The sequence below is a fragment of the Carlito syrichta genome, unplaced genomic scaffold (genome assembly GCF_000164805.1).
Source record: "Carlito syrichta isolate Samal-C Ts95f unplaced genomic scaffold, Tarsius_syrichta-2.0.1 Scaffold308162, whole genome shotgun sequence".
NCBI lineage: Eukaryota > Metazoa > Chordata > Mammalia > Primates > Tarsiidae > Carlito > Carlito syrichta.
Window position 1 is genome coordinate 42,103 of NW_007252258.1, and position 27,272 is coordinate 69,374.

At 34.9% G+C, this 27,272-nt stretch overlaps 1 protein-coding gene across 2 annotated transcripts in view; it reads right to left on the reverse strand.

The window, feature by feature from the left end:
* Positions 1-204: 204 nt before the first annotated feature.
* The window catches only part of GABPA (GA binding protein transcription factor alpha subunit), a 41,254-nt gene continuing 14,186 nt past the window's right edge, over positions 205-27,272 (reverse strand). For both annotated transcript variants that reach the window (XM_008065145.2, XM_008065144.2), the window contains exons 4-10: positions 24,025-24,109; positions 21,530-21,775; positions 14,296-14,490; positions 10,646-10,699; positions 9,387-9,527; positions 9,021-9,213; positions 205-3,769 (exon numbers count right to left, since the gene is read on the reverse strand). In XM_008065145.2, the coding sequence (XP_008063336.1) occupies positions 3,541-3,769; positions 9,021-9,213; positions 9,387-9,527; positions 10,646-10,699; positions 14,296-14,490; positions 21,530-21,775; positions 24,025-24,109 (1,143 nt within the window). In that variant the 3' untranslated portion in view covers positions 205-3,540. The remainder of the gene's footprint in view (positions 3,770-9,020; positions 9,214-9,386; positions 9,528-10,645; positions 10,700-14,295; positions 14,491-21,529; positions 21,776-24,024; positions 24,110-27,272) is intronic.

Sequence of the window (27,272 nt, forward strand, 5' to 3'; positions counted from 1 at the left end):
CATCTAATTTTTTTTAATTTTTTTGTAGAGGCAAAGTCTTCCTATGTTGCCCAGGGTCCAAATTGATAGTTTTCAGTAAATACATAGGAATACTGTACATCATATGTGGACTGTTAGATTTCTATCCCACCAAGTATCCTGAAAATTTGAGATTTCGTTTTCAGAAAAAAAAAATAACAATAACTTTAAGCAACAGAGACATATTGCATAATAGTTTTATTTTTCTCATTTTACTGTTTTTACATTTTATGCACAAATATTTTTATCTGAGTAAAAATAGAAAATAACTGTTTTATGTAAAATTACAAAAAAATAAAAACCACAAAGAAATACATAATTGTTATTATGACAGTATAAGTGTCTTTATTTAAAGAGTAAAAATGTATGCAAAATTCTTCCTCCCTTTTACAAAAGATTGAGAGTGTTTTTTTTTCCTGGCAGCAAGCGAAATATTGAAAATATTGAAGTATCAATATTTTTACATCCTTTACATCTGAAGACATCAAGTTAGTAACAGGTTTGTTTTGCAATTATGAATTTTAAAACCTTTTTTGTGCTATTTCAAAGATACACTAGTCATTTTTAAAAGGCAGTAGCATAAAATGATGAATATGGAAAACATCAGATCTCACAAAAATAGCTGGTGGTACAGCCCTTTCAAGGAATATCATACTTGAGTATCGCTATTAGGAAAGAAAATGAAACCATTTTTCCTAAATAATTGGTATAGATTAATACATAAATGAATGTGATCAGTTGATTCACGTGAAGATCAACCACATATAGCAATTCTGCCTAATTTGTTTGATTTTCTGATACTAACACACATTTTCAGACTTCAGGCTAGCAAGTTATGTGTGAAAGTTGGCTCAACAAAAACTTCACATGAAAAACAAGTTTTAAAACAAAAGTGAACATTTCATTATTCTTGTACTTATAAGGTACAATGACCAATAATTTTATCTTTCTTCCTTTGAGTGTATTTTAAAGTCTCCTATGAAAAAATCATTAATAAAAACAAAGCAAATAATGAAAGCATAAATTATATTTTCTTTTACCAACACAAGTTATTTTTTTAATAGAAGAAAAAACAAACTGACTTTCCGATAACTGTGACCCCAATAAGGGCAATACAAATATTTTATATGTAAGTTGAAACAAAGTAATGAATTTTTCTAGAATCAACTGGAGAAATTAGTCACATTACCTATGTTGTGGTGCCTAAAATGATAAGAGAAAGGTGAAAAATAAAAAAGAAAAAGCACCTGATTATGTATGAGAACCGTCTCTGTTCAAATTATGATGAGGAATATTGCCAAAGAAAATAAATGTGTTTAAAAAAAAAAAAAAAAAAGAATCTGGGCAATGCTGAAAGGATAAAAATAAGTTTGATTTTAGGGATCTAAAAGAGTGTGGTCCTAGTCTTAAAAAACACACACACACACACACATATAATTGAAATATAAAGAAAGTCTATCATCTTGACTAGAATTTTAATATATGTCTTCCCAAAAGCATTTTAAATCTGAAAACCAAGATTCTTAAGCTCTTGATGATATACCAGAAGATATACCTACTTTATTTTTTTTTTAATGTTATAAGTGACTTTTCAACTTGCTAGACCATAGGAGGATAGTGCAAAAACCTTTTACGCTATTTTTTATCTGAAGGCAGAGCTCTATATATTCAGATATTCTTGCAATCACAACGCCCAAATTTTACTAATAATTTGTAATATTTTCTATGTTTGTAAAAAAGTAAAAATAGAAGTACAAATTTTACTCTTTTTAGATATCTACTGCAGAATCTTAAAGGACTAAATAATATAAATGAACTGAGAGTACCATTGTAGTCCTATAGTACAGTACTTAAAATTATGATTTAAGGTTACCAAAAAAAGGGGATCAAAGATTCCTCCCCTCTCTCCTCTCTTTCTTGACCCTAAGATGCCTGCTTCCTATGATTTACGCCAAACCACTATTTAGGACTGGTAGCAGGAATTGCTTACAATGCCACCTTGTCTGTATCACCATGGCCTTTTTTTCCTAGTTAAGTCAAAAGCATTAACCGAACTCTTAAAAAGCTGTTTTGGGTGACGGCCTTAAAGGAAATAATGGAGAAGGTGCATAAATATTTGAAAATCATCCTTCTCAAATATATAAGAGGATTAAAGCTAATTGCTAGTGTCTCATATCATGATTCATGCTTAAAACTATAAAATAACACAAAGAAAGAAAGAAAAAGACATTTCTAGCCATTTCTGTTTAATGTTAGCTTATGTAAGAAATTTCATATATGTAAGAATTAGTTAACTTTGAATTTTTAGAATAAGTTATTTAATAATTTTTCTTCTGAGTATCTTTATGTCTCTATATACATGTGTATGTATATATAAAATGGTCAATTGAACATGTATATAGATATTTGTATACATACACATAAAATATTCATAAGAAAAAATTTAAATAAATGGAAAGTATTGTTTTAAAGAGAACACTGCTTATAATGGAGGTAACGTTTTCCTCTTAAAACTATTTCCAAGTAATTTACTAATGTCTTGAAAGGTAAAGTACTGCTGACTGATTTAAAGTCTTCATTTCACCAGAAACACAGGAATACATAAGCTGCTTTGCATAATTAACCAGCACTATTGGTACTTTAAAAAAAAAAAAAAAAAAAAGGAAGCCATACCAAACTAAACCCAACTTTTATTTTCTGGCTGAGGTATACCGTTTCAGTTTTTAAAATCTCTGACAGGAAAAACAGAGATCATTTTAGAATTTTTCATAATAGCTGGTTTATCAGAATTAAATGCCTCTCTCAAAATAATTTTAGTTCTGGTCTGATATGAATAATCTATACAGAAAATCCTTAAAATTGACTTGAGCTAAGCCAGATTTAAACCTGGATCTCCTTCTTCAGCACTGCTCTTTTGCCAGTCAACTTCTTATCATCCTCTGCTTGCAAATATATAAATTACTTTAATAACCTGATACTTAGTCTAGTAATTTATTAGTATTATTATAATTTTATTCGATATGAACATTTTAGCTCTGCTTGATTAGATGAAACAGGCACACATGCTTTAGCCGAGAAATTCCATTTTCTGGTTCTATGTAAAGCAACATCTAAAGCAGCAGAGAGGGGAAACAGTTATATTTTCAAAAATAGTTAAGTCAGACTGCTTCCTGGAGATACTTCATTTATTTTTCATTTTCAGATACTACTGGCTATTTTTGGTAGGGCTAGACATTAATACTGACCAGTTTAGTTTTCCTGACTGTTAGCAAACTATCCCACAATGAACCTGCCTTAATTAGTTGCAGACACTGTGGTGCTCCTTAACGTATACATATTCTAAAATATATGCTCAAAGTAAAAAGATCCAAATTCACAAGAGTATGAAATATTCATAAAAAAATCATGCATCAGATTGTACAGTCTAGAAATAAAAGAAGATTCAAATTCGGTAATAAAGGTAAGAGCCATACTTGCTCTAAATATAGAAGAAAGACTTTGGAGTCCCAAAGGTCCCGGGGCTCAATTATCCTTTTCCGTCTGCAGAGAAGCAGTGGCCAGGGCTACTGCAGTGACTGGCTGGGCAATTCCATGGAGTTGCATCTTTGCAAGTTTCTTCTGTTCACATTCTGTGACCAAACGGTTCAACTCTGCTGCACTATATCCAATAAGAGTCTTCAAGTCACAGACAAACTTGTACACAAATCTCTTGCCTTGAACTTTACAAATCATGTCCCCATCATAATAATACCTTTAAAAAAAGAAAAACACTAGGGACTATGGGAATTCAGACTTAACAATATTTTACAAACTATTTCAGAAGTAGAAGCCTAAGAGAGTATTGCATTCACCACAAAGCAATCAACGTTTAAGCAGTATAGAATATTTAAGGTTACTATCTATGGAAACATCAAAGCATTATTTACTAAAATTCCAATCCTTAGTATTCCAAAACACTTGAAACATATTTTCAACAATTAGGATACAATACTGATTTAAAAATAAACATAATTATTAAGCAAAACAAAAAAACCTTGGGAGTAGCAGTAGAATATAAGAACAAGAGCATTGCGGTCAGAAAGCCAAGATTCAAAACCTAGCATCTTGGAGACCAGGAAAGTCACATTTGCTCAAAGTTTTTATTCCTCATCTGTAAATTGAGGTTAAAAACAGTGCTTACCCTCACAGCATTGATGAGGATTAAAGGGATAATCTTTGTAAAGTGCTTAGCACACAGTGACTGGCACATAGCCCTCTATGAAATATAGCCGGGCTCAGTGGCTCAGCCTGTAAACCCACGCTTTGGGAGACTGAGGTGAGTGGATTGCCTGAGCCCGCGGGTTCAAGACCCGCCTGGGCAACTTGGCGAGACCTCATCTCTACAATAAATCAAAAATTAGCCGGGTGTGGTAGCACGTGCCTGTAGTTCCAGCCTCTTGGAAGGCTGAGGCGGAAAGATCGCCGGAGCCCAGCAGGTCGAGGCTGTAGTGGCTGCAAGCGGCCAATGCACTCCAGTCTGGATGACAGAGACTCCAATTCAAAAAAATAAATAAAAAATAAATAAATATAAGTTATGCTAATAAATATCCATATAATATGAAAACATTTTAATACACATGGTCTATGAAATATCTACTTCCTAAATGTCTCGTAAACAATCCTATATGATGTAGCCATGTCATTTTTAACATTTACTATGTAAAAAGGCTTTCTAAATTTCAGAGGAATTTTCCAAGCCTAATGTAATGTGGAGCTTCAAAAGTATAAGTTAAAGGTTTAGAAAAAACAGAGATACAGAAAAACAGAAAAAGGACATTATAAGGAAAACACATTCAAAAACTACATAAGCCGATTTGGGAAAATCATTCTAGAAGTCTAGTTTACTACTGCATTCCACAGAGTTGGAAATAGAGTTGGATTTATATTTCCTTTGGAAAACAGACTTTATTTATCACTACGCACTGCTAATTCCAACAACAACAACACAAAGTAAGTCAAGGCTAGGTGCAGTGGCTCATGCCAGCACTTTGAGAGTCAGGGGCGGAAGGACTGCTTGAGCCCAGGAGTTCGAGACCAGCCTTGGCAACGTAGGGAGATCTTGTTTCTGTAAAAAATGCAAAACTTAGCCAGGTGTGGTAGTACCTATAGCCTTAGCTCCCAGGGAGGTTGAGATGAGAGGATCACCTGAATCCAGGAGGTCAAGACTGTAATAAGATGGGGTTGTGCCACTGCAATTCAGCCTAGGTCATAGACTGAGACCCCAATTAAAAAAACAAAAAGCCTAAAAAATAAAAGTAAAGTCAAGTTCTTTTCAGAGCTTGACTTTTAAAATTGTGCTGCCCATTGACAAAAGTTATTATTTTAAAATTGTACTGCCTATTGACAAAAAGTTGTTACAAAAGGAACAACTATTTGCAAAAGTATTAGTGATATACACCACCACACTTAGCAGGATAAAAGTCACTCAGCTTAATCAAAAGTCCATTAATGAAAAGACTGACCTCTATACAGAAGATTGTGCCATCCTTCCCTAACTCCAGAAAAGCAAAAGTAAAATAGTTATGTTTGATTTCTTAGTAAAAGATATAACACATTGGTCTTGTGTCTATTTTTGTGTCTATTACATTAATACAGAATTTGAATTTCAGGTCACAAACCAATTCCTCGTCATACAGTTTAAAATTCTATAAGCACTTCAATTTCTTTTAAAATAAATTCAATCCTGAATTGTACCCCACATCTATAAAATAAAAAATTTAAAAAGTAAAAGATAAAAAAATAAAATAAATTCAACATGAATATGTAAAGCTGTAGCAAATAAACCCTTATAAAAAAAGGAAAATAAAGAAAGGTTTTATATTTCTATGAGGAAAATAGAATTGGTATAAACTTATATTTCTTGGTAAGAAGCGATAAAAAAGGTATACATATAAATTTTAATTTTACTTAATACTTCGTTCAATTTAGTCACTGCATCACACAACTGTACATAAACATTCACTGCATTTGTTCTTTCCCTAAAACGAAGTAGAACAATACTCAATACCTGCATTTTTAGGAATGATTTCTTTTCTTCCCTTTTTTTTGAAACTCGTATTTTTTTTAAACGTTTTTTTAATTGTGACATAGAACACACACAGAAAGGACACAAAAGTGACAGCTCAGTGACTAATTACAAAGTGAATATTCACATGTTGAGTATCACTCAGGTATCCCCTCTATGATCGCTCCAGTCATTACTCCCACCCCCACTCTAAAAGATAAACACAAGCCTGTTTTATGAAGTAATTTCACTGCTTTTCTTTACCACATAAACATACATCCCTAAATGCTGTAATTTACTTTTTCTATTCTTTAAACTTTACTAAATAAATGTACTCGTACAGTATCAGTTTTTTGGGTCTGGATTCTTTCACTGAACATGATGTTTGGGAGGTTCATCCATGTCATTGTAGCAGGAGTTCATTCTCATGGATACTCAGTATTCTCTTGTATGAATGTACCACAATGATGTATTTACTCCACCAGTGATAGATAGCTGGGTGGTTCTGGGGTTTGGGATGTTATAATAAGTTGTTATGAGCATGCGTATGGACACATACCTACATTTAGGGAGCAACTGCTGGGTTACAGGTTACAATTGACACTCCTGCCAAAAGGGCAGAAGCATTCCCACTGTTCCATACATAACCTCACCATCAACCAGTACTGGCAATCTTAATTTTAGCCATTCCAGGGGGTGGGTGGGGGGGTGGGGGGTGGTATGCTGTACCATCTTATTACGGTTTTAAATTGCACTATCCTAAATACCAATGAGGTTGTACATCTCTATATACATTCTTGGCCATTTGGATAATCTCTCATCTGAAATGTCTATTCAACTCTCCTATCCATTAACAAAAATGTTTTCCCTATTTATTTGTAAGAGTTCTTTAGATATTCCAGGTATGAGTCTTATGTCAGGCACAGAAGGCTTGCCTTTCACTCTCTCACTGATGCTTTTTGATAAAGGTCTTAATTTAAATACAGCTCTATTTACGGACCTTTTCCTTTAGAATTAGTTCTTTTGATTCTGTTTAAATGTCTTGTCCCAACTGCCAGAAGTTACAAAGGTATCTCTAGATGTTTTCCTATTTTTCTCTTTACATTGAGAGCTGCAAGCTACATGGACCTGATTTTTGGTATGGCATGAAGAAGAGGTCAAGTTTCAATTTTTCCACAAATAAACAATCAATTATTCTAGCACTGTTGATTGAAAAGTAGGTCTTTTCCTTCGATGTCTTCTCCCCACTGCCACTTCTTTAAATCAAGTATGTGTATGCTCTTGGTTCTATTTTAGCTCTCTATCCTATTGTTTGGTCTATTTATCCTTCAGCAAACAGCAGGGTGCCATTATGTTAGCTTTTAAGTCTGTCTCAATGTTCTGTGGAGCAAGTTTTACTCCACTCTGCTATTCTTCAGGTATCCTGACAATCATGGTAGTTTGTAATCCCATGTATATTTTACAATTATCTTAAGTTCTACAAAAAAATCTTACTTAGATTTTGGCTCGACACTTAGATCAATTTGGGGAGAAGTGACATCTTCATTATTATTATTATTTTGAGTTGGAGTCTCACTCTGTCATCCAAGCTGGAGTACAGTGGCACGCTCATGGCCACCTCAACCTTGACCTGCTGGGCTCAGGTGATGCTTTTGCCTTAGCCTTCCAAGTAGTTGGAACCATAGGCAAATGCCTCCATGCCTGACTAATTTTTTATTATTGTAGAGATGAGCTCTCCCCACATAGTCCAGACTGGTCTTGAACTCCTGGGCTCAGGCCATCCTCTTGCCTCCACCTCCCAATGTGCTGGGATTATAGGTGTAAGCCACCATGCCTGGCTTTTATTATTAATTCTAATAATTCACCTGTAATTTTGAGGGGACTTGTATATACACAATCTGTTTCAACTCTCAAAAATGGCAGTTTTAATTCTGATTATACACAAAGGAGTTTTAGAGAGTTGGCAATGTGTTTGAGACCAAGTGATAAGCAAGCACATAACTAAATATTTTAGTTACTTATGAATTCTACGGGAAAAAACAGGTCATCAAGGAAAAGAAAATTAATCATGGCAAACAATGTAACAGAACTTACAAGGCCAAAATGCTGTAACAATGAATACTAACCTAACCAAAATTTTCATATAACTATATTGGGATGAGGTGATGGAGGGTATGTGTAAGGCATAGGTGCATAGGTGAGAACTAAACTATAATCTTTCAGTGTGAAATTCATAGACACGGCCAAGTGAAACATGAAGAAACAGCAAAAGTATGTTATTTAGAAAAACCCAGGTGAATTGCAGGACTACTTTACTATATTCACTCTCCCAAAAATATCAGGCATAATTCCACAATATTTCTACATATTCTCCTTCTCAGATACTTCAATGCACCCACTGAATTTCTATCACTGTAGTAAGCATAATATATGATAGCAATTTATGTCAAAAAATTTTACACTACTTATGAGAAATTATAAATCATTTTATTCTATTCCAATTTTTCACTATAAAGGTTGGATATTTAGATTTAGGCAGATTGTAGAAAATGGGTCAATCTTTTGCATCTAATTGTAACAACAGATGCCAGTATCTGTTTATCTATTAAAAATGTACACTCACTCAATTCACCCATGCAAATAATAGAATCTTTATCTGCTATGCAAATGATAAAAACCTCAAAGGTTAAAAAACATTGGTTTTGAGTAGAGTATTACGCTTTCAGATGAGAGAAAAACAAATAATCTTAAAATAATTTTTTAAAGTGTATGTACTTAAAAATCAAAATCTTTCTAAAAAGGTCTTTTTTAGCATACCATAAATGAAAATTTTAGCTTTTTTTAACATATAAAGAAAACACCTTAAAAACAAGTATTTAACATTACATAACAATGTTCACACCTAGAATAAGTTACTTTTTAGAAAGGCTTGATATTATAAAAAGTAAGAAATGCTTACCTTAATGCACGACTAAGTTTCTCATAGTTCATTGTAGGCTTATTTTTACGTTGTCCCCATTTTTGTGCAACCAGTTCAGGTTGATTTAGCTTAAATTCGCCTTCATCACCAACCCAAGAAATACAGTCTCGAGCATCCTTGTCAGTAAGAAGTTCTAGCAAAAACTGCCATAGTTGGATTTGGCCATTGTTTCCTAAATTGGTTAAAAGGGACAAGCATTGGCTATAGTCTAATAGATTTACCCAGGGCAAAGGAAAAACATAAGTCCTTGGTTCAAATCTCCATATTCATACTTTCATACAGTAAAATAAGATAAAATATACTTAATTAGACAAATTTTATAAATAGGAGAAAATGCAAAAGTACCTGTTCTGTTCCCAGGTGAGCTTCTATCTTCTCCTGAAATCCTTGGAGCTCTTTGTACTTTAGCTGCCTTTGCACTACTATTTATAACTTTAATGGTAGTTGGTGTAGCAGACTGCACTGATGCTGGAATGATTTGCACAGCTGCAAAGAAAGACAAAAGGAAATTTTTTTCTTCCAATGCAAGCAGTGATAAAAATTAATAAAAGCCATTAAATGCAGTCAATTTAAATAATACCCTCTAGTTACCCCAAGAAAACATCTCACTACATAAAAGTCTTAATCTACAAGTTTTACGCTTCTTTCTCTCAAGATCCTATTCAGTCACAAAATAATCAGATGCTAAAGTACAATGTTTGCATTACAGTAATTTATGTCAAAAATTAACTTTAGAAAAACAGAGGTAAATTGCAGAACTACTTCACTACACTCTTCCAAAACAGACCTAATTCCATATTTCTATATATCCTTCTTAGACACTTAAAAGCACCAATTGAATTTTCTGAATCTTAACCTAGTGAATAAGAGTTGGTATCCTTGTTTCAAAATGATAAATTAGTGATGCACGCATTACAAAGTATTAAGACATTTGTTTTTTAAAATATTTCTTCATAAAAGTGGTTTATCAGATGTTGGAGAAAATGTGGACAAATGAGAACTAACATTCTACTACTAATGACATGACAAACTCATACCACGACTTTGAGAAAAAGTCTGGCAAACACTAGCATAAGACTGAAGAGGTAGAAACCCTACCATACTGAAATTTCATACATGTTCTTACAAATACAAACTCAATGATGTCCACAGCATTTTTTAACACTACACAAAGGTGAAAAATCAATGAAATTGAGCTGCAAGTATCAAGATGAGTAAGTCTCATAAATGCCAAGCAAAAAAGTTGTAAAAGGTTATGTACAATATATATAACCATTTTGCCCAAAATGTTTAAACATGTGCAAAACAATACTACGCAGTGTTTATGGTTACATAGTTGGTAAAACTATAAAATATGCAAATAATAAACATCAAATTCAGATAGTCATTTCTCTGGTTGGGAACAAAAATGGGATCTACAACTGATAAATCTGAAATATAAAATTATATTTCTCAAGGTATACACAGGTGTTAGTTATACTTTCTTTGTATATCTCATATATGTCACCAAAATTTTTTTAAAAGTTTCCTTTTTACTACCTTGTACTGTCAAGTAAACATTTCTTTTTGATAAACAGGCACATATTATGGGCATGAATACTCACGTTGATCAATTGTAACTATTTCATTCATCTGTTGTTCTTGGCTTGCCAGTACATCTGAAGAACACACAAAATATTTTTTGTTTTCATTTAAAGCCAAAAATACAAACCCCAATCCAGTAAAGCTCAACTTAATAAATATGATTCTTTTAAAGGGAATTCCACAACTAAAACCAAAATCAACCAACCAAATAAAAAAGCAAAACATTAAACAACTGAAACTCACTGGCATAAAAACCTAAAAAATACTTAATAGTCACTTTATAAGGAAAAGATATCTTTAAGAGAAATAACACAGGGAAAGCTCTAATTTTAGTATTCTGAAGTTATTTAGAGAACTATGGCTTTATAAACATAAATATCTGTATCTAAATCTATTTACCTATCTATTTTAAAATATGGAACTCTTCAAGATCAGATCAAAGATAAAGTATATACCAAATTTAAACTATTTAGATATACATTCGCTACCAAAAAGGCCTCCTTCTCATGATCTGTTATAATATCCACTTTTGATAGAACTGCTTTAAATGTATAATGCTTCTACTTAAAGATATCTAAATTTTCAATTAAATTGTAGGGGTCCTAAATGCCAAAACTAAATAATTTAACATGTTTACAAATACAGCTCTGAACATAAAAATTATATTTAAAAAGGTCCTAACACAAGTTTTTACAGACCTTTCATTACTCCTTTTGCTATCCTCTACTTAAATGTTATTCTTTACCTCTCAAACAAGAATTGCACACTCCAGTCTCCATTACTTCATTATATTTAGTGCCCATCATAAGCTGCATGCTTCTCTCTTAAAACTGAAATTGTACCCTCCAGTAGTTGTTCTGGGCACTGAGTAATTCCCAAGACCTGGGATCCCAAGAAGACTCTAATGAGAGTGCTTAGCCAAGATGCAGGTCCAGACACATAAGCTGGAAAAGGCTAGGGAAGTACAAGGCAGTCTGAATCCTACCATGAGATCAGCACATTCTTTGGGGTGCTAAGTTTGAAGGCTTAAACAATTATAAGGGACTAATTTCAGACCCTAGATTTGGGTTCAGATCTTAGCTCTTATTTACTGACTATGTGACTTTGGTAAAATTATTCAACCTCTTTGAACATTAATGTCCTCATGTTTAAAAGAGATACTTACACCTACCCACCTCATGAGGTTATTGTGATGATTAAATAAAAATGTTTTTAAGATGCACAGTGCCTGAAATAGTGATGTTTTCAGTAAACTGAAGATGTTACTGTTTTATCCAGACTCTTAGTTCTGAGCATTCTCCTCCAGAACTGCTGTCTCTCTTGATAAGACATTCATACTTTATTTTTGTGGTAGATTTTCCCACATAATACTTTAAAAGTTCCTCAAGAAGGCAAAGTGCTATTGAAATAGAAACTGCTCCATTTGAGACTAAATAAACAAAGGTGCCCTACACTCAAAAGAGGCAAAGAGAACAACACAATCACACAGCACAAGCATGACCAACTTGTAAAACCACCTTTTAAATTCTGACTAGACTTTGGTTTGTTCTCTGTTTCCCTTTCAAGCCAGAAGGCAAAACACAGAGAAGGGTTTTGAAAGCTTGCTCCAAGATCATTTCTGAATATAATATTACTCCTGAATCCCTGAAATCCTTGCCATGCACAAAGAAAACAGAGTCCTAAAAGGCAAAGCCCTGGGGGATATCAAGTCATTTTATGAAGAAACATTAGACTAAAGGTATAAAGCAATTATTTTTCCTAATGAAAATCCTCAGCAGAGACCTTCCTTTGCCTTTGGTGATAGAAGACAGACATTCACATCAAGAAGCACATCATGAAACTGGCAGTACTGAAACATTTCCTAATTATCCTCCCCGTATATGGTAGGAGTTGGATGGAGGTTCAACATAAGAGGAACTGCAGGCAGGTGGTGGCGGCCTATGAATAAGCTAATTCAAATATCTGAAGAAGGAGCTCTACCTCTTCAGTACTGCTCCTCCTTGAGATCATTGAGGATGAAGAGATAACAAAGGCTAGATTAATAACAGTTCTGTCCCCAAAATCACTGCCTTTTAGAGATAAGCTGCAGATTCCTCCCTATAGGAGACCAGAGAGAAGTGAGAATTGTGAATTACAGAAAAGTCTGCCAGAAATATCCTTATACATCATCCTGTCCATTTCAATTCTAAACTGAGTATTAGATTCCCAAACCAAATGGGATTTCCCTGCCAGGGTAGAGTGAAGAACCATGGCTGGAGAAAGAATTTGTGAGACACTCATCTAGAGACAACATAACAAAGAGCTGACCTGGGAAAAACTGGAAAAACCCTGATCTTGGGAAAAACGAAGCTATAGGCTAAGTACTATCCTTGTTAAATTCTTGAGAATTCCTAAAGAAAATGTTTCAATAAACATGACACATATTAAGAACCTGAAACAATTCAGAATTTACCTTATTCATCTGAAAACCTTTGCAGAGAAAATGTGTGAAACCAAGAACAAACCTTCAACCAGGACACTCAATTTATTTATCTAATAAAAACTGAAACTGGAAATAAACACTATAAATGCAACAAATATAGTAAGTTTTCTGCTGTTATAGATACTTAAAAAAAATCTAAGCAAATCCATACAAGAGTAAAATTTTAGACATAAACAATGAAGAAAGGCCTCACTCCAGAGCTCATTTCCTATACAATAATATAGAAAGCACCTTCGATGAAAACTGTAAGTATTCAATTACTATAGAAAAATCACTATACCAGAGCTTTCCCCTTATTTGGCACATAAAACAAAATACTACCGGTAATTTTCATCCATAAATGTTACAAAAGCAGTGTTCAATTTTGACGTATTAGAGCATTCTGAAAAATATGTGGGTCTGGCCAGCATTTCTGATAGAACTGTCAGGAAATGGGCTGCAGCTAAGATGTCTCAATAGACACTAAGACACAAGGTAGATTAAAATAATTTACATTTATTTGAGCTCCTTTTTTTCAGGCAGTTTCTGATTTCTTCATACAGTCACTTAATCACAGTAATAACGTCTATGAAGCCTTATGTCTTAAGTAGAAACACTTATAAAAAGTGACTTCCAATTCAAGAAGGTGGTTGCATACTTACACTTCTTTCTCTTTCAAGATCCTATCCAATTAATAGTAAAGACATTTAAAAAGATTTACCCCACTAATAATGAAGAGAATGGGAGGGAAGCCACCTATGAACAAACAATGTTAAATTTCTAGACAATGAGCTGCAAATGGAAGAAATGACTGATGAAACAGAAGGTATGACTTGAATATATGAAGAGGGCGAAGTGTAGGGCACAGCATCTGATTTAAGAACTTTGATTCTAACATTAGCCTAGGTTTGAATCCTGGCTCTGCCACTCCCTAGATGTGGCCTTGTGGGGCTTTCAAATCCTCCCTTTCCTATCTAAAAAATAAGGAAAGTAATGACCTGTGGCATTATTATAGGAATTAAATGAATAATACACATAGAACTCTCAGCACAGCCTTATACGGTTAAGAAATGTTATTATGGCTTAACAATTATTTGCTTATTAATTGTTTAGCATTATCAATGAACAACTAAGACAAATATAAAGTTATAAAGAAATAAAACTAAGATTAAGTTACAAAGTAAAAAAATAATAACTGTAATTTTATACATTTTCTTAGAAGCTCCAGATGACTCCAGAGAATTTCTCCCCGAGGGACACGCTGAAAAAAATCTTCTTGGCTGAGACTACATAATTCTCTTCCCGAAATGTTGAGTGTGGTGAGGTCTATATCCGTCATGCTGAATTCCTTCATCACCCACACAACCCAATGCAGGACTTGGTCTGTGGACCATTGTATGGGATCTAGACAGAAAAATATTACCTTTAGCTTAGTTACATCTTGGATATTTATGAATTTACAGTTAACTTGTCAACACACACACACACACAGAGTGTTTTCCCTTAAGCAAAGTAAATTATATGAAGTAAAGAATGTTTATGCTATATTTTCTTCTCAGCTCCTTTTCAATTTCTTAATCTAAATTTCTGAAGGAGTCAACCTTTGTCTAGAATTTTACCAAGAAAAACAAACTGCAAGACTGCTCTCCAGTGGGCCAAAGGAAAGAATAAAATAGGTGGTTATTCTGGAGAAAATGAAGTAAATTATCTAAGTTTAAAAATTATTTTGTGGTTACACTGAAAAAAAAATTGTAAGGGAGCTAGCCTTACTCTCCAAAACATTAACAATGTACTCCTTCCTCCTTTTTCCTTCCTGTGAAAAGCTGGATACTTGTGCATTTACCCTATGGTGGCACTTCCAAAAAAATATATAAATATGTTAATTCCCTGTTTTACTCAGTTGCCCCTCACAAGACAGTATGATCTTAAACACAAGAACTGGGTCTTGTAAATCATTCTATCTTCAGAATCTACCACAGTGCTTTGCACACACATTTGTTGAATCTATAAAAAGCATATCTAAATAATTTCCTTTTTTCTATCATATCTTACTACCTAATTGAATTCACAAATAAAAGATAGCCAACATGTATAAACAGTAATGACTATACCACTGACACTTAACAGCATTCTGCCTGTAAGTTTACTAAATACTAGTCAATTAATTTTGGTACTGGTATTCCTGCTTTAAGAAGATGATCTATTCAAAAAGTAGTAATTATATACACCCAATAAATGAGTGCTAGTCAATAAGGTAGAAAAAATAACTTAAATACTTATTAAGGGCCAATTTATAGTGAAAATTAATCAAACATAAGAATATAGGATTGATAGTTACAGAATACTTAAAAAATTTTTTTTCACAAAGAAGTTCAGGGATGAAGAATCTAAGATGGTGGCGAAGTTTTAAAATTTCTCTGAATGTACACATAAAAACAGAAAAAGCAGCCAGGTACAGTGGTTCACACCTCTGTAATTCCAGCACTTTGGAAGGCTGAGGCAGAAGGACTGCTTGAGTCCAAGAGTTTGAGGCCAGTCTAGGAAACATAACAAGACCTCATCTCGAAAAAATATATATGTATATATATATATTTACTTAGCCAGGCATGGTGGCATGTGCCTGTAGTCCTAGCTATTTGGGAACCAAGGTAGAAGGATTGCTTGAGCTCAGGTCGAGGCTGCAGAGAGCTGTTGATTGTGCCACTGAATTCCAGCCTAGGCGACAAAGAGAGACTCCAAAAAAAAGAAAGAAAGAAAGAAAGAGAAGACAACTAGAGAGCAAAACCAAAATCCCAAGCCCATGGACATTTACAATCAAACCAGATGATAAGATATCCCCCATGGACCTCAGAATACAAGGAGGTCAGACAAAGCAATAACAAAACAACATGTCAGACAAGAGCAACAAGAGCTTCATGGTCTTAGTGTGAGTGCAAGAGAACACAAAGGGACACTTGACCCATTTTGAGCACAGGAAAAATTGAACACAGTCAAGAAGCACACACTGAAAGCACAACAAGCCAAGATGAAAGCAACAACTAAAAAGTAGTTTGCTCAATCCAACAGCAAGGGTCCATGCTAAGGGTTAATGGGTTGGTGCTGTATAACACCTAGGAGTTTTTCAAACTGAGCCAAGATCCATTTCCAGGAGAGCAGCCCCCAGTAAGGAAAAACTGGCAGGGTAGAATCAAGAGTGAGTGGCACAGGACCCCAAATCAAAGAAAGAGAAGGCCCAGATAAAAGTAGACAGGAACTGGGAAAGCAGGCTGTCCCATTTTTTATTACTTTATCACCTGAAAACAACAGAAGAGAGGGTTTTGTTAAGTTAGAAAAACTATCCTAAACCGGGCTCGGTGGCTCAGCCTGTAATCCTGCGCCTTTGGGAGGCTGAGGTGAGTGGATTGCCTGAGCCCACGGGTTTGAGACCCGCCTGGGCAGCGAAACCTCATCTCTACAATAAATCAAAAAATCAGCCGGGCGTGGTAGCGCATGCCTGTAATTCCGGCTACATGGAAGGCTGAGGCGGAAGGATCGCTGGAGCCCAGCAGGTGCGGAAGCGGCCACTGCACTCCAGTCTGGGCGACTGAGTGAGACTCCAACTCAAACAAAAAAAAACCAACAAAAAAAGAAAAACTATCCTGAACTATCCACCCTTTACAAGATCCTTTCACACAAAAACAAACATAAAAGTATCAAGATGTTTAAAGTTAGGGAAAAATATACCTAGTCTGATTTGTCTTCTCAGATATTAATATCTGGACTTCCGGTTTAGCAAAACTAATTGGCCATGCCTGCTCAACCTCTTTTCTCTAAGTCTGCAGTAAAATAACAGTAAAGAAATTTAAAATTTTTATTTTTATTTTGGAGTTGTGGGATATATATGAGGATCTGCTACTTAAGTAAATTGCGTGGTGGTGAGTTTTGGGCTTTTAGACAGACCTTTGTCCCCCTGGGAGTGGACATGGTGACCCCATGAGTGATTGTGTGTCCTTTATCCCTCCTCCTTTCCTCCTCCCATTAGCAGTGCCCAGTGTCAGTTGCTCCTGCCTTTGTATCCGTGTGCCCAATGTTCAGGGCCCACTTATGACTGAGAACATGCAGTATTCAGTCTTTTGTTTTTGTGATAGTTCACATAGAATGATGATCTCCAACTGCATTCATGTTGCAGCAAAGGACATTATTTTGTTTTTGTTTATGGCTGTGAGGAATTTTTAAAAGATGTAAAACCAAGGGAACACGAGTACAAAGTGAAAGACATGGATGGCAGATTTCAACTAATATTTTGAAGACAATAAGCAGAGTGGTAATCAATTTAACAGAGTAGGGGAAGGCTATGATCTAAAATGTTTGTCAAGGAGGATACCAGTAAGAAGTTAGAGAATTCCTGCCTACAGAACCCCATTTATTGGTTTAGGTCATGGTGGTTCCAGGTAGTAGCAGAGACTTAAAGCTGAAAATGATGGGTTTCAATTAAAGTATATGGTGTGGGTAGAATGTCAAGGGCCTCTCCTTCATCCCAGTAATAAAAATCTACAAACTGAAGAATGAGACCCTTTCTACATCCTCCCTGCTCCATTTCCCTTACCACTTCAAGAATGCAGCATTAACATACACATCAATCCCAAATGCACCCAATCTTCTACTCCTGACACACATGGCCAAGTCTCCACAGAAGTTAAAGATTCCTAGCAAAAACATCTATATATACTGATTCATTAGAAAAATTTTAAGTAAAAAAACCAATTCCTCATTTTACTGGCATATAGCTAACAAATACTTCAGAACTTCACACTAATTAGCTTAAGTTATTCTTTCTTTAGGGGTGAGCGGAGAGATAGGGTCTTGCTCTGTTGTCCAGAATGGTCTCAAACTCCTGGCTTCAAGTGATCCTCCCACCTCAGTCTTCCAAAGTGCTGGGATTTATAGGCATGAGCCACTGTGTCTAGGCAAGTTATTCATACAAATGTGAACAGATGGACTAGAATAATCAAACGTTTGAGAGAGACTAAAAAAGCCCACAGTTATCAACATACTCAGAGAGGTAAAAGAAAGCATGATATCCATAATATAAGATCAGAATGCTTTGGAAAGAAACAAACAAAAATAAAGAGCCCTTGTAGATTAAAATTAAAAATCAGGCAAGTTATACTGTTAAGACAAGAAAATTTGGCAGAAAGTAGTAAAAGTAGATGAGATGACAAACAGAAGAGGAAAAACATCGATCAGTCCAGGAGTCCTGTTAGGACTACAAGCATGCACCACCACACCTAAGTTTAAACATTTTTTTTTTTTTTTTAGAGACAAGGTCTCACTGTGTTACCCAGGCTGATCTCGAACTCCTGGCTTTAGCATCCAAAGTTACTGGGATTAATATATAATTTTGTTATTTTGATATTACTTTTATTGAGTTTTAATAGTATCTTACAACCCATCTCTTTAGCTAGACTTCTAAATACTATACATCTATTAATTTAAGTTTCATCTCCAGTTGTTAACATGAAATACTTAAGAAAAAAAATGCATGTATATATCCCAATGTGGATCAAAATTTCAAAGGTTTTTTTTTTTTTGAGTTGGAGTCTCACTCTGTCGCCCAGACTGGAGTGCAGTGGCACGCTCCCGGCCACCGCAGCCTCGATCTGCTGGGTTCCGGTGATCCTTCTGCCTCAGTCTTTTGCAGAGAATTAAGAAATTAGCAAAGGAACTACCCTAAGGTACAGAAGTACAAACCTGAAACAATAGCTTCCTAAGAAAATATAAATCATTTCGACAACTTTCTAGTAGGTTAACAGTTTCATAACGAAAATCAAACGATTTTTTAAAACATCCTCTGTATCTCAGTAAATCTTACTTTCTTCTAAGTAAATAGCACTTGGAGTCAGTCCGAGTTTATAATCTTGTTCTGTCTACAATTCATTTATATACTACTTTCCACAGAAGATTCTACTACTGAAGAGTTCTTGTTGAAAGTACTGCAAACTATATAAAACACTGCTTCCAACTTTTTATGCTTCCCTCTTTCCTTCTCAGTATTTCCCCTTTCAAGAGATGACTCCCAACTTACAAATACAAAGGTTCACACTATATATTCCACATGTCAAAAATAAACAACTTAATACTTTTAACCATCCTATCTTTTTTCTCTTATATCCCTGAAGAATGGCTATAGTTCATCCTTTGAACTGGACTCTATTATCTTGTTATGCTTCAATTAAAATCTAATAAACAATACAATTTCATCTACAAATACACTCAAGTCATCACTAACTCTTGAACCGTCAATATTAATTATTTGTTCCTTGAGCACCCTTCCACATCTGCCCCCAAAAGGTTTATATTCAATTTTCTCCATTTCTCAGATGTCTATTTCTTAAAATTCTGCTTTATCTCACCAACTCTACAATACTGTTGCTTCAATTTATTAATGACCCACTGATTACCAAATTTAATAAAAATTAGTTTTCTCAGCATCATGTTAGTCTTGACCATCCAACTCTTCCCTCAATTTCAGTGACTATATGTGTACACATAAACTCTTATTTTCTTTTTACCTCTTCAGTTATTTGTGTGTGTTTGTGTCAGAGTTTTACTCTGTCACTCAGGATGGAATGCAGTGGCATGATCTTGGTTACCACAGCCTTGACCTGCTGCCTCAGCCTTCCAATTAGTTGGGACTATAGCACCACCACGACCAGCTAATTTTTAAATTCATTGTAGAGATAAGGTTGTTGCCTAGGCTGGTCTGCAACTCCTGAGCTTAGGCAATTGTTTCACCTTGGCCTCTTAAAGTAATGAGATTATATGCGTGAGCTACTATGCCTGGCCCTTGTCAGCTGTTACTTGTCTACCTTCCTTTTCTCCAACCATAAATGTTTGCAGGATGTAAGAAACAGTGTCTAATGTATGCTCTTTTCCATTTCTTGTTCTCCATCAGAGACGACATATACTTTTTTTTTTGAGTCGGAGTACAGTGGCATGCTCACAGTCACCTCAGCGTCAACCTGCTAGGTTCCAGTGATCCTTCTGCCTCAGCCTTCCAAGTAGCTGTAACTACAGGCACACGCTACCACACCCGGCTAATTTTTTGATTTTTATTATAGATACAAAGTCTCACCATGTTGCCCAGGCTGGTCTTGAGCTGCAGGCTCAGGCAGTCCTCTCACCTTGGCCTCCCAAAGTACTGGGATTACAGGCTTGAGCCACAGCACCCAGGCCTACATATACTTTTAAGGCTTCAAACACAAATTCAATGTGAATGAGTGAGTCCCATAAGACATCTTTATCTCCAGTCCAAATCATGTGTACCTGAAACCACTTTTTGTCTGTCTTCAGCTGAGTGTGTACTGTTACTTCAAAGTCAAGCATTATCAACCCTTACCCTTGAAAATTCTTTCCTATTCCAGACTCCCCTGCTTCTCCACTACGCTTTTGAAGGCATGCTCCTTCTTGTGCATCAACATAAGCCCAGCATTTAACACAGTGCCTGGCATATATATGGTAGTGTTCACTAAACAGGAAATAAAGATTCGACCAATTTGTATCAAGATTATTACTGCTTTAGTAAAAAAGATCAAGCTTGAAAAGTCAGATCAATACTTGAAGCTTCCCTGTGTACCTTAACGCAATTTGTTAATCTGCTCAGTCCTATCACTGTTTTCATCCACTTCTTCCTCTCTACTCCCAAAGAAATCACCTAGTCTGGGCTTCTCAAGACATCATTATCTAGTTACAACTATAGCAACATTCTCCTGTTCTCCCTTCACCTAGTCTCTACCTACTCCAACTAATGCCGTACACCACTGCCATATTCTCAATCAAAAAACAGTTCTGCAATACTACAGAGTTAACTGCTTAGCCACTAAATAGTTTCATTACTCACTACTCATGCATATCCTCACATCTGAGCTTTGCATATAACATTTCTTGTCTGCAATGTCCTTCTCTGCACAAGTTTCTTGTCTATAATAAACTCTTCCTGTTTTCCCCTAGGCCACTATGATCCCTTTGAAATTCCAACAGCATGCTTCTTCTACATGAGTTATTGACAGCTTAAAAATGTTATAATTTTATGGCAATTATCCCTTTTCACATATGTTCATTCTCTTCAACTACACTGTGACCATCCTAAGAGCAGAAATTTGTTTATACTTCTTTGTATTTCCAGCACACCCAGGACAGTATTTGTCCATCATATGGGCATAAACGTACGTTACAGTTAGAGAGAGAAAGGGGGGGGAAAGGCGAGAGGGAGAGAGGGAGAGAAAGAGAAAGAGAGAGAGAGAGAGAGAGAGAGAGAGAGAGAGACAGAGAGAGAGACAGAGAAGCAACATTCTTTCTAAAAATTCTGCATTTAAAATAGATTATAACTTAGTCACCCTAGTGTCTTCTATGTCAAGCTTAATTCTTATTAGTCTACCTAACATATAATTATGTATTTTATTACCATAGGGTATCCCAAGGCGTTCTTGTTCTTTCCTATAACCTTCCAGTGCGGCAGCCCATCTTGTCACTTGTTCTGAGGTTTCATCTGAAATGGTTGTGATGTGCTTTGTGCCATCAAGAGTTATGACTTGAGCTTCCTCAACGAGATGTGCTTCTGATTCAGCATGGTGGGCATCTGGATCAATAACTACTTCAACAGTGTCCGCAGGTTTAACAATTTCAAGAATGTTTAGCTTTGGCTCAATTCCTTAAGAACGGATTAAAAAAAATTATAAATCTAAATGAAAGCACAAAGTCACCAAAAAATAAATAAACAAATTTAGTCTAATTTGTATGTTCCTGAATGGTAAAGAAAAACTACATCTTAAGTATTTTTAGCAATATATGCAAATAATTTAACAGATCCCCAATTAACAATACAACAATTCAATAGAATTTTTGTAGTAACAGTATTATGTCAATATTAATCTCCTGATTTTAATAATTATACTGTGTCATATTAAAAATCCTTGTTTTTAGGGATACATACACACTGATATAGTTAGGAACAAAAGGAGATCTAGTCTGCAACTTATCCATAAACAGTTAAAAAAAAATATGTGTGTGAGGGGGGAGAGAATAAAACAAATGTAAGAAAAGTTAACATTTAGGGAGTCTAAGTGAAGGATATCCAGAAATTATTTTACTTGTCCTGCAACTATTCCACAAGTCTAAAATAATTCTTAATAACACACACACAAACCCTACCTATAAATACCAATAGGAAAAAAAAAAAGGACCAGTTCTTACCACAACAAAATAAATAAAGTCACCACTATAAAACGAAATAAAAACTAGACTAGGGAGAGTATAAGTGAGTAGCTACCCATCCTCAGGATTTCAAAAACTCCTGATAAGCAATTTAAAATTATTTGCTGACTAAGCTTTTCATTTAAAGGACAAAGTAGATGTGTTGAAAATGATGCCAAGTTTGTTAAGTTAAATTCACATGTTAAATTCTGATTTTCATTTTCAGCTGAATGAAGAAAAGCTCAAACCCTGATGATATGAAAACCCTAGTGTTAATGAACGATAAGAATTATGGAAAAGATAAAATGAAGATAAGGTACATTATTTACTAATAGAGACTCCTCAATGCCTATTCATCCAGAATCAAAACATTTAAATCTGTGTTTTAAAAATTGTAATTAAGCTAAAAAATTATGCCATAAAAGCAGATCTTTAGTCAAGTCTACACAACTCTCTAAGATATAACAGATATACTGAATTTATCTATTCAAAATAGAATTAACCCTTTATAAAATAGCCTCACTTATGCTAAAATGCAGCTCTAAGAAACTATCACATTACATAACAGCTACTATTGATTACTGAATCTATTCCAATCTATAACAAAATTCAATCAAAGCTCATTTGGAAAAAAGGCCAAACTTCAATTTCTTGTGAAAAGCAGTATTACAAGAAAATGTACTACTATCATTCAATAGGTTATATAAAGAGAATCACTTATCCAAATGTACATGATAAGAATAATCAGAATTTTAAAAAATGAAGATCTATCCTTTAATCCTTCATCCAAATTCCATACTTCATGGCTTCAAGTAAGGTCTTCTTAAACACACTTGCACTGAGAGATCAGTAGGTTTTTAAAGCTAAAAACAATTAATTTCTTTCCCATTCCCAACAATAATCAATCCTGTGGGAATTAAGGATCAGAAGTAGGGAACCACCATTTTCAAAATCTGAAGAAAACTTTGGCTGTGAAACACAGTTGTGAGCAATATAGTATGTTCAGAGACTATGTCATTCTAAAACTCTTATTAGGAATCCCGAAAAGCCACATTTTAACAAACCAAAACTCACGTCTACCAAAAATGGCTTCCTAATTTCCTTTTCTAACTTGTGTACTTACACAAGTTTGATAAAACACTGTGATGGATACGGCAGATGGGATGACTCCACATCCCTTGCAAATTGCTCTCTCTTGCTAAATCTAGAGACTAGATTTCCTTTCAGCTATGGTTCCAGATGTAATTCAGGCTCTTGAATCATTGACAAAAGACTTCTATTTGGAAATAAGTGAAGAGGAGGGATCACTGTAAAGGCAGCATGGTTCCAGGTTGAAAGCTACAACAGCAGCTTCCAGGTGTGGTGTTGTCCAGATCATGGCAGAGCAGTAACTTCTGGACAGTCCAGTTACGCAGTATGGCTGAGACATTCTTAAGAAATCAGCTAGAACCTATCTTCCAGCTCTCTCGGTGATTCTGCTATTTACTACTGTATAATATATCCCTTTTTCATTAAACTAAGTAGAATATGTTATACTGCTTCATCCTGTCAGACACAATAACTAAACCAAATCATGAATTCTGGCTATAACATTACATTACGTCATTTAGACAGCCATCTAAAACACCTAAAACTTAAAAAACTGAGTTATCACAACAGAAAAACATGAGCTAGCCTTTTAAATAATTATCACTAAAAGTAGCTTACCTTGGTAAGAAATTACCTGTACACTAAGCTGTACAGTTCCATCTGTCTTTACTCCTTGGTCAAATAAACTTCGTTCCGGATCCAGCTAAACATGAGTAAAATGAAAAAGATTTTAGCACAATCATTAAATTAAGTCCCTTGCCTCTGGTTTAGTATAAATGGAGGTACCAAACAGGACTTAATTACTATTGAGCATACCAATTAAATTATAAGAACACATTTAATTATCCAAGTTGTCATATCATTTAATTCTTTGCCAAATTTTAAAATATTTTAACCACAGAAGGAGTAATTAGGGACAGCACAAAAACTATCAGATTTATTTTAAGTGGCAGTTCTCTCTCACTCTGAAGTCTAGTTTGGGATTTTCAATAATGTCAAAAGGCACTTTGCAAATGTATTTAAAGTGAAAGATAATGCTATATCTGTCATGAATAAGTAAGAGTATCTAATTAGTGGTGATGACTTATCTAAATACATTAACATATTCTTGTCATTATCTCCCTCATGACCTATTCTACATATTGAAGTTTAGGGTTTAATTTAAATCTCTGATGACGAAGTTCATAAAAGTAAAGAACTTATCACCTTAGGAAGTCTATGACCAAGCTATGAATATTGTTAATCATAATTCTCTATCAATGCCTTTTTCCCTTCATGTATCCTTATAGCGAATGTATTTCACGCTATGGCAAACTGATGATAAAAAGTAATTCTGACTCCCAGACACTTTCCATCACCAAGTTAAAAACAGGCTTCCACTATAATTATCTTGAATAATGTGTAACTATGCCTGCATATTATATAGTTGAAGAGATGAAGCTCCTCCTACTCTCATTCCCAAGAACTCAACTGATACTGTAGCCATGGCACAAGCACATGACTTGAGTGACTATGTGTCTTACTTGAACAGGAACAAGACAAATTGCGTAACTTTGTCAGATAGGCTAAACATTATGGTTTCACCCTTAATATAACAGTCTCTGCCTCACATTTTGTTAAAAATTCTCCTAACACCAAGGTTTTTCTCCTTGTCCAGTAGGCACTAGTATTATCCACTAGATGCTAAGGCATGTGCAACTCTGAAAGTAAGCTCTTAGGTGCTGAGTATACTAGCCAGTTCACTAAGAGCTGACACAAAGACAACCTCAAGTATGGTATTTGCTCTTGTGTCATATTCATCAAAAAGTGCAATGTAGCTGTTGTTTCATCAGCTTTCAAGTCAGCATACATATGACTTACCACAAGCAGCATGAATTCTGACTCTAAATGTATGTTTGCACTAATTGACACAGACAACAGAGGTTGTGAACTTTATATTCGATTTGAGAAGAAGGGGGATAGGGAATAATGCAAATGCCCTTAGATCCAAAGCTAGCCCTGAATTCTAAGACACCAAGAACTATAAGCATTACCATTTATCCAACTAATATTTATTGAGCACCTGCAAGAGACTGGGTACTTTGTAGGTACTATAAAAAAGCAACAAATGTTAGAGCTGAAAGACATCTGAGAGTTCAAGTCTAGATTTACCTTTATTTTACATATGAGCAAAATCAGGTAAAGTCTAGTGACACTGAGGTCACTATAAACCTTTAAAAAGTTTGCCTCAAACAAGTGAAGAGAGTTCTGGAGTCACACAGGCCTGAATGATGCACTCTTTTGTAGTTACACATTGGGCAAGTTATTTAACCTCTTTAAATCTCAGTTTCACAAATAGATATACTTTGTTAATTGATTGGAAGACTCATCTACTAGGTATGTATCCAGGAGAACTAACTAGTTATTTTCAAATAAAACTTTTATTTGATTGTTTCCAGACACTTTATTTATAGGAGCTGAATATTGCAAACAATCTAACAGATACTGAATAAACTAAGTGTACAAAATTTACACAATGAAATATTATTCAACAATTTAAAATAAATGACTCATGCAACAGTGTTAATTGTTAAAACATTAGTATCATTGAAGAAAATTCAGGAAAAAAGTACACATACTGTGTTATTTCAATTTAATATAACTTGACAAAAGCAAATTTTCTACATAGGGACATATAGCTGATCTGCAGGCATTTGCAGTTGGAGACAGGAAAAGGATTTCTTGGCAAAGAAACCAAAAAAAAAAAAACCTCCGTTTCAGCAGAATTAAGAAAAAGTTGATTAAAAAAAAAAAAAAAAGAGTACGTTGATTTCAAAGACTGACATAGGCCAGGCATGGTGGCTCAAGCCTGTAATCCCAGCACTTTTGGAGGCCAAGGCAAGAGGACTGCCTGAGCCTACGGATTCAAGACCAACCTGGGTAACTTGGCGAGACCTTGTCAAAAAATAAAAAAATTAGCCAGGTGTGATGACGCGCACCTGTAGTTTCAGCTACTTTGAAGGCTGAGGTGGAAGGATCGCCTGAGCCCAGCAGCTCGAGGCTGTGGTGGCCATGAGTGTGACACTGCACTCCAGGCTGAGCGAGAGTGAGACTAACTCAAAAGAAAAAAAAAAAAAAAACTGACATGAGGATTAAGTGAGACAATTTAGCTATCTCAAATTCCAATCTATGGAATTTACTTATCAAGTACTCTGTTTCTGATACATTTGAGTTGTTTTCGGTTTTTGCAAAACCATGAACATCTTCATGGATCTACCTTTGCCCACCCAGGTAAGCATTTCTATAGGGACAATTCACTGAGGTGGAACTGTTGGTATTTCACATTAATAAATACTAAATGCCGTTAAAAAGATTATACTGATTATCGTCTCACTGTTAAAAGACAAAAAAATCCTTAAATCCTAAAATTAGAACATTACTAGACCTAAGTACATTCTCTAGTTTTAGAGGTACTTTATCCCCTATTAACAATTACTAGACTTATATTGAAAGGAAAAGATATCAAAGTATGGTTAAATGGCAAGTAAAGTGCACAAATTTCATTGAAACATTTCCATTTCCTGTACAAAATCCTATTTAAAAAAAAAAGCAGCATATGATTTATTTGAATTTTCAAAAAATGGAGGCAAAATTCTATAAGATATGCAGTAACTGTAACTTATAGTAGGTAGGAAGAGTAATGAAAAATAGAACAAACAAAACAATCCAAAAGATAATACAATATACATGAGAGTAAAAAAAAATAGTAGCCTGTAATCCCGCACTTTGGGAGGCTGAGGTGAGTGGATTGCCTGAGCCCGTAGGTTTGAGACCCGCCTGGACAACTTGGCGAGACCTCATCTCTACAATAAATCAAAAAATTAGCC